At 37.6% G+C, this 8250-nt stretch overlaps 1 protein-coding gene across 1 annotated transcript; it reads right to left on the bottom strand.

Annotated features, from left to right (window-relative positions):
* Window positions 1-58: 58 nt before the first annotated feature.
* Window positions 59-8226, bottom strand: frrs1b (ferric-chelate reductase 1b). The gene is made up of 16 exons (XM_056738345.1): window positions 8130-8226; window positions 6655-6850; window positions 6412-6563; window positions 6214-6308; window positions 5978-6131; window positions 5700-5882; window positions 5442-5540; window positions 5200-5347; window positions 4977-5090; window positions 3768-3883; window positions 3611-3697; window positions 2094-2191; window positions 1810-1868; window positions 1400-1543; window positions 803-903; window positions 59-720 (listed from the first exon to the last, which is right to left on the bottom strand). The coding sequence occupies exons 1-16, from the start codon at window positions 8133-8135 to the stop codon at window positions 628-630; spliced, it is 1845 nt and encodes a 614-aa protein (XP_056594323.1). The 5' UTR covers window positions 8136-8226; the 3' UTR covers window positions 59-627.
* Between the last annotated feature and the right edge of the window lie 24 nt (window positions 8227-8250).

Below are 8250 nucleotides of genomic sequence, written 5' to 3'. Positions count from 1 at the left end.
CATGTAATGGCAAGATATACATTTAAATGAAAAGTCCACAGCACAACTAATGTTTTCATTTTAGCACCATTTATTATTTTAAATTCTTATTACAGCGCAAAAAGCTGGTCCACTTGATCTGAACTAGATACTGACACATTTCTCTGTTGTTTTGCATGTTTATCTGAGGTTGTGTATGTTTATCTGAGGTCACTGTGGTCAAATACAAAAACATGGGACACATTCCTCCAGACATCAAGGATATTATGTAAAACTTTGGAAAAAGGTGACACCAGCTACACAGATTACAACTCAACAATCAGTAAACATTACTGTTGTCAAATAAAAAGACTATACGTCTGATTTTACAAATGTTAAAAAGCCAATCAGTAGTATTTATCAAAAACATTTCTCTACAATATACATAATATAAAGTCATTGCTAAACATACAAAAACGAATCAAAATCCATAACAAATAACGAAATGATGTTTTCTTTTTAGATTTATGCACGAATCATGAAACTTAATTTCAAATAGATGACTGTGATTGGCTACCTCAAATCGTACGACATCATTAAGGCTTAATTTAATTGGTACAATAGCTAAAAATGTCAGAGCTTTCAGAGATTAAACTACAGCTGACAGTGTCATACTGAAATGATGGTCCAAAGCAAAACCGTCAGAAATCCCAGATTTCCACAGAGATACACAGCCAGAATAATGTTTTTAAAACAGGAATTCTGTAAACACACAAAAGCACAACGGTAATGCGACTGTACAACTTTTTTGACATAGATTTAGATGAGTACAAACACGACTTACCGTACGTAAACTCTCATTCTCATCCTGAACAAACATTATTTCCTCTTTGTCCTCAGAATTTATGTGTTCTGTGTAGATTTTAACGTTTTGGAAATATTTCCCTGAAAAACATACAACATACAAGCTTTTATATTGAGATATTGCAGATATGTTCACCAAACAATTTTGTAAAACCAACAAGTATTTTTACAACTCTGAAAAAGAACAGCTAATACAGTGGCTGTCTGGTTTTCCAGCACCAGGTAAAACTAGCTGAACACCAGCTTGGCCTTCCTGGGAGAACCAGCTAAAACCGTTCCAACCATCTAAGACTGATTTTGTTTTTTGAGGTTAGACATACGAAAGCAATAACAGATAACATAACTTTCCTCCGTATTGCTGTTCATTTAAAAAATAGTTTTTGCCCTCAAAGGTTGTGGCATTTAAAACTGATTTAATGATCAGCTACTAATGTATTCATTCATTCAAAGAACAACTAGCAATTTAATGGATTTCTACCGAACAACTTATTTCCTGCAAAAATCAGTGCCATAGAAAAACAATTATTCTGAGAGCACGTGTACAGCATCTGTGTCCCGAGAACATAACGTCACTGACCTATCGGTAAAAAGCCTCTTCTGTGGACCTCCAGAACTAAATCTGCCAGCACAAACCAGACTACAATGAACCCCAGGAGTCCTGTGGACCAGGGAGCGGGTAGAAGCAGAGCTTGCTGATGGATGCCAAGAAAGACGGTGATAACTAAACCAGGAAACACACACACATCAGTTACGTCAATTAGATGAGATATGATTTTTACGATTATTAAAATATTTCAGTCAAGCGTTTCACTTTGACTGGTTTTGTGAATCATTTGAATACTGAAAGCCAATAAGCTATAAGCACATACAAACCATTTTGATAATAATAAAAACGATATATTTTTTTCAAAATATACTGACATTATCTTTAATAAGCCACAGTGTTTTTTGTCTATATTAATTGTTGATTATTCACAACTTTCTTACCAGACACGATTTGTGCTAATGTGCCCGTTCCAAAGTGCATCCAGTTGAAGATGTATCTCCTGAGGGTAGGTTTCAATACAAACCATCAGAAAAGAAAGTATTGAAAATAAAGACATAATATCGCAATAAATTATATATAATTATAACAATTGTAATTAGCAATTCTTTTTATCAAATCAAAATGATTTAACTAAAACAACCTTTTATATAAATTGTTTCACATGCCATTTTAAATCAGTGTACACTAAACAGTATTTAAGTATTCCATTCCGAACACATTTTACCTCGAGGCTTCTGGCGCGGGTCTGAAAAGTGCCATAACGGGTTGGATAACTGCGAGCGACATGACAACACAGCCAAGATAGGGATGTAAACCTGCCCGCTGTTGACAATACAAAAACACAAATCAGAGTCAACTGAATATATAACCCTGCTGAAAAACAATAGACATTTTAATAGTTTATCACAAATACCATTTTGAGCTATTTATATTAAAACCATTACAAATTCCTTATCTAGTGGGTTTGGGGTTTTATTCAAGTAATATTTAATGGTGTTTTGTTGGTTCTCATTTATCATTCAACATATCCCACCAACAGAACCCAACACAAAACCAGTAGAGACCCACCGAGACCACAGTTTCCATTGAATCCAATATAATTCCCATTATAATCATTATAGTAGGATTTAATGGTGTTCTGTTGGTTCTCATCTATCATTCAACATATCCCACCAACAGAACCCAACACAAAACCAGTATAGACCCACCGAGACCACAGTTTCCATTGAATCCAATATAATTCCCATTATAATCATTATAGTAGGATTTAATAGTGTTCTGTTGGTTCTACATTTACATTAAGTCATTTGGCAGACGCTTTTATCCAAAGCGACTTACAGTGCACTTATTACAGGGACAATCCCCCTGGAGCAACATGGAGTAAAGTGTCTTGCTCAAGAACACACTGGTGGTGGCTGCTGGGATCGAACCAGCAACCTTTGATTTACCAGTTCAGTGGTTTAACCCACTAGACCACCATTCTCACATCTCATCTACCAGTTAACATATCCCACCAACAGAAACCAACACAAAGCCAGTAGAGACCCATTGAGACACTTTCCATTGAATTCATTATAATTCCCATTATAGTCATAATATACTTTATATTCCTGTTAAAAAAAACGATATAAAACAGAATTTCTAAAGATTTTCAAACTTGGGTAAAAACAAAGAAAACAGCAAACAGTCTTCAAGCATTCCAAGGCTCCTTAGGTACGAAGTTGTATACAGTAGGTGGGTTTGATGACACACTGTTGCCATGGAAGGGGCGACATCTGCCGGTTATACAAAAATAATGGCAGACGTTCTCTGACAAAAACTTGGCAAGAGAAATACCACAGATGCCCCTGGCGAGTCATAAAAGCGCCCCTCATGCTCACGAATGGATACATGTGTCCATAATTCTAGCACAAATAAGTCGGATCTTGCAAATTTGATAAGACACATTAATTAATCCCCGGGGAAAAGGGGCATGTTTTTCAAAGATGGACCAAAATGACACCACATGGTGGATGGCTTCTAATGAATACTGCTTCTAGCCAGACCGAATAAATACAGCGACATTTCCTCTCTCTTCCTCTATTTTTTTAGTCTTTCTGAATAAGCGGCATGTGGTTCTGACTCATTTGGCAGTGCTGTTAAACAGTCAGAGGTGCGTGATGAGGGCGAAAATAAGACAGATGCAGTGTTAAAAGATGAGAATTACTCACACATAGGCCTGCATGTGTGCGTGTGTCTTACCTTGCTCCATCCTCCTCTGTACATAAAAGGCAAAACAAAACCAACAAGGGTGAGCAGAAGAGTAAGGGTCATCAGTCCTCTGTGTAACTGTGGAAACAAAGAAAATCGTTCATGTTTTAAAACATACAAATCCTCATTTAAGCGAACAAGCTCATACCTGAAACCAGACTTTCTGCCCCAAAATATTACTTTCTGGCCAATCGGGTTTGAAATAACGTGCAATGATGACGCCAGCGCTGACCGTTGACATCCAAGCGATCAACATGAAGGCACCTATAGACAAATACAGAGTGACAATATGCACTTTGATAAAAAAAACGAAACAAGTGACCCACTTGATGTGGATGAGGTTTAATTTGTATATTTCAAACTAGATTTCACTGAGGATAGAAGATGGATTGCCATTTTTGCGGCACTACTTTTTTTCTTTTGCAGTCACCTATTTGTTTGTGCACCTTTGTATTTTGTGAAAGTATTACATGCTTACTGTAGATAATCTTCAGTGAGAAAATGTTCTCCGAATCAAAATCCCATTATTAGTTTTTAATATTGTGATGCACAATATATGATTGGCCATATCGATATCATCGGATAAATGCTCATTTTAAATATCATCTGTGGTGAGGAAGGCGGGACGGGAGCCCTGAGGCGGGGCCGGTGGCGTGAGTGATAGTTGGAATCAGCTGTACGCAACCCGGTCCCGCATATCTCACGGAGGAAATCAGGAACAAAAGAGGACGAGCGACGGGACTGATGAAGAGAGAGGACCGGGCCCGGAAATATGTTTACGCTTGCATTTATGATCTTGTGGCCGGCAGTCGACTGTCAGGTGGCTGCCGGCCTTTTACTTCCGTATTATTGTTTATTTATTTTGATTAAAGTTATTTAAATGTTCGCCGGCTCCCGCCTCCTCCCTTCCTTTTATTGAACCTTGTTACATCAGCCTATCGGCCTGATAATAGAATCAGGTCAATATATTAAAGCAGATATATTATGAATAATTTCAATTTCCTTATAAAACGTATACCAGAAAAGCTGAAGAATCCTTAACTAGTGTAAAGTAGGCTGGGTATTTGATTTTCAGAAAATAAAGAGAACTAAATATTACCTTGTATTCTACAGTCAATGTTTTTAAATAAAAGCAGTTGTCCATTTTCTCAGAAAATGTCATATTTAATTTTTAGATACGTCTTACTGTAAATTCTACACAGAGCTTTCTGCATGTTTTAAAGTACAGAAACAACACAATTACAAATTAGATTTTTTACAAATTAATTGTTCATTTGCAAAAGCAGATAACACAAAAATCATTAATACTGAAACTCTTCAAATATTATTAGGATTTAAACTAATGCTGTATCTGTACCGTGGTATTTGAGGAGTAGAGGCGAACGAGAACCAGTCAGATCCTCTGGTTCTCCCGTAAGATCTTTCTGATTGGATGAAATTAAGGGTTGACGGTCGTGACGATGGGTTTGGCCTAGACAAAGAGAGAGAGACTTCATATAATCAGTAACACTAAAATATAAACATAATAAAATATGTAAATAATTTTTATTTTAACTAAACAAATAAAAACACACACTAACCATCTTCGGCTCGACCGTGTGCCATGAAAAGGTAGTAGCGCTGGTCAAGAGGGAAGCGTTTTTGATTGTCAGATGGGATTATGTCTCTCCGGAAGCTACACTGAATCACTCCATCTGACAGTCTCCACGCTGTATCTTTGAGAGCGTTCTAGAAGGGAATCGGAGCATTAAGGTTACATGCTGTAGCTAGTAAGCGTTTCTTTTTGGAAAACAAAAGATCTGGGATTCAAAATGTTGTATACCTCCGAAGAGATTTCTGGATGTGTTCGTCCAGAAACAAACGCAGCCTTGACGTCAACCCGGTTTGTGTCTCTCATACACAGATACACATCATCGTTCCCCTAAAATACACATTTGTTGCTATAAGTCGTTCTACAGGAAAATATTAAATCAATTAAATAAATGAATCAGAGTTTAAAATGTCAGTTTGGCTTTAAGCAGTCACATGAATGAATGAATCGACGATCACACAAAATATAAAGATACATAATGCGAATTACCATCCATTTGTCCAGAGATAAGGCGAAAGACACGTATCCCTCTGCGGGTCCACTGAGTTCAAACACGATGCTAGTTTCCTCTTTCCTGAAGGATAGGAAGTGACACGATGTGAGATTTTGTGGGTTACAGCCATCTGGATCTCTCAGACAGGACTTGCTGCTTCCACATCCCTCAGATGTGAACTAAAGAAAGGTGAAAATATATTTCAAACAATGCTTTTAATTTTGTTATTTCTACTTAAAGTCAACACATAACTGTAAATGGAACACAAGATTACCGAATGGGACAGCATGGATGAAGCTGTGGTAGTTTTGGCATCACTGGAACCCCCGACGGTAGTTTCCGCTGGGGGTGGATCTACACCATACTGAGTCACCACCGGACCAGGAATCTTCACCCAATACTCACTGTACTTGTGAAGGACAGTTACCCTAAAACCAGACAAACCCCAATTGATAAACTTGATTGCCATCAAGCATGTGCATAATAAGGGAAATGTACTGGGAAACGTACAGAAACCGCACACTGGAGGGAGGGTCTTGTGGGGCAATCCAGACCACCTGCACTTCTGTCTTTTTATCTTTATGGGTGTGACTCACTGCAGAACCCTTTGAATACAGAAAATAGAATCAATGGACTACGGTGCGAAGAAAAGTAGTCTTTCATTTAACATACATGGTTCCAAATAACAGGACAAACACGATTACTAACATCCTTATCATTGCACCGAAGAAGCTGAGATATGGTGGGATCAACTAATTGAAACGATCCCACTGCTTCGTTGAGATTTCCAGCATTCCTCGCTTCTATGAGAAATCCTTTGAAGTATGCTTTGGACCCTGAAGAATCTGCGCGTAATGTCACTGTAAATGTAAAAATACGCATACCCATCAAATACTGCATGTATATTTTAAAACTGTAACAGGTCACAAAAAGCCTCTGATAACTTCCTACCTTGGATTTCATCTCCAGTGCTGAATCGGGATTTGTCTGCTGTGATGGTGTATGGTGGATCTGAGGTACTGGGATCATGACCGTGGAGTGGCGTCATGTCCTTGCAAGACTTCGTCACTTTTCCATCGGGGTAACCAGCGACTGTCTTTATACACACAGCAGTCAGCACCAGTACAATCCTGGCCTTCATGAGAACCTAAAATGAATAGAAAAATGACAGACGCTTTACTATATAAAGCAAATGGAAATGATGAAAATATTGACTGTATTTATGGTTTCAAGGCGTTTCATATCTCGGACATACAGTCACAATTCTAATGGTCGCCGCAATACAAATACCATTATGAACCATTGACTGTTTACAATTAAAACCATTACAGAATTCCCTTGTAGTGTGTTTTGGGAAATTATTCCAGTACGATTTAACATCCAACCAATACAATCCATCACATACCAGTAGAAAGTTTCCATAAAAACCAGTACAAATCCTTTTAAAACCATTATAACCATCATAACTTCTTTATTGTTTAATTGGTTGCTTTCCTGTAGCTTTATTGCTTTCCTGTAGCTCAGAGGTAAGAGCATTGCGTTAACAACGCTGTGGGTTCGATCCCAGGGGATTGCAAATACCTGTGTTAAATGTATAGGATAAAGCAATGTAAGTCGCTTTGGATAAAAGCGTCTGCCAAATGCCTAAATGTAAATGGTTTCGTCATCTATTGTTTTTTTTCAGCAGGGGTGTTTTGTGCCTACTATGTTATATTGGTTACCAGATCAACATCCCCGCCAACACATTACCAGTAGAGACCCACAAAGATCCATTTAAACCAGTACAATTCCGAACACAAACATAACATTTCTTTTATGGTTTAAATAGTTTTTTCAGCAACTTTTTTGTCAGTGCTATTTCATGGGCTAAACCTTAACCTCATGAAAAACACATTTGTTCAACTACAAGAACTGATGTCTTTTTTCTCAGTTGTCTAATCGGTCTACGCACAGAAGCCTGGATTTAAAGATAAGAAGGGAGACTGTACTGACTCCAATAGTTGTTTGCTAGGATTGAACACCCAATGAAGTCATACTGCACTTTGATGCAGTTATTTATAGTTGTCAATGAATAAGCAATACATGCAGAAATTCAAGTGCATGCCTTGTTGACACATTCAGTTGCGAAATGTGAACTAACGTTATATTGGTCAAGGTCATTTTCTTAAACGCTTAATCTCATTCGTTAGACTAATAAGTACAGATTTATATTAAAGGTGCAAGACACAGAAGGTAAAAAAATCAACGTTTATCAGATCTATCATATGTATTCGTCTTTAAAAGCATAGCGGCATTAACTACTTCCTGGTTGAGCATGTCTGCGCATGGGAAGTGTTGTAGAAATACAAGTAAATAAAAACAGGACAAACGGACAGGCACCCAAAATAAACTGCTGACGGAATCATAAAATAAGTGCAAACGCTTACCTCCATTCATCAAAAATAAATTAACAGCACATAAAAAGGCACAATGGTGCATGCATTCTTTGTGCAAGCGTGGAGTTGTGGGCAGTCCTTATTCAGGGAGGAGTGTGATTGGATACATTTA

The sequence above is a fragment of the Triplophysa dalaica genome, chromosome 23, assembly GCF_015846415.1.
Source record: "Triplophysa dalaica isolate WHDGS20190420 chromosome 23, ASM1584641v1, whole genome shotgun sequence".
NCBI lineage: Eukaryota > Metazoa > Chordata > Actinopteri > Cypriniformes > Nemacheilidae > Triplophysa > Triplophysa dalaica.
Note: the sequence above shows the minus strand (reverse complement) of the source record. Positions and strands in the feature narration are given on the sequence as shown.

What these genes read in the sequence shown, in the direction of transcription:
- frrs1b (XM_056738345.1), bottom strand. An exon ending in CACTGGAGATGAAATCCAAG is followed by an intron (nt 6,564 to 6,654) that starts GTAGGAAGTTAT and finishes TTACATTTACAG; the next exon opens with TGACATTACGCGCAGATTCT. An exon ending in TTCGGTGCAATGATAAGGAT is followed by an intron (nt 6,309 to 6,411) that starts GTTAGTAATCGT and finishes CTGTATTCAAAG; the next exon opens with GGTTCTGCAGTGAGTCACAC.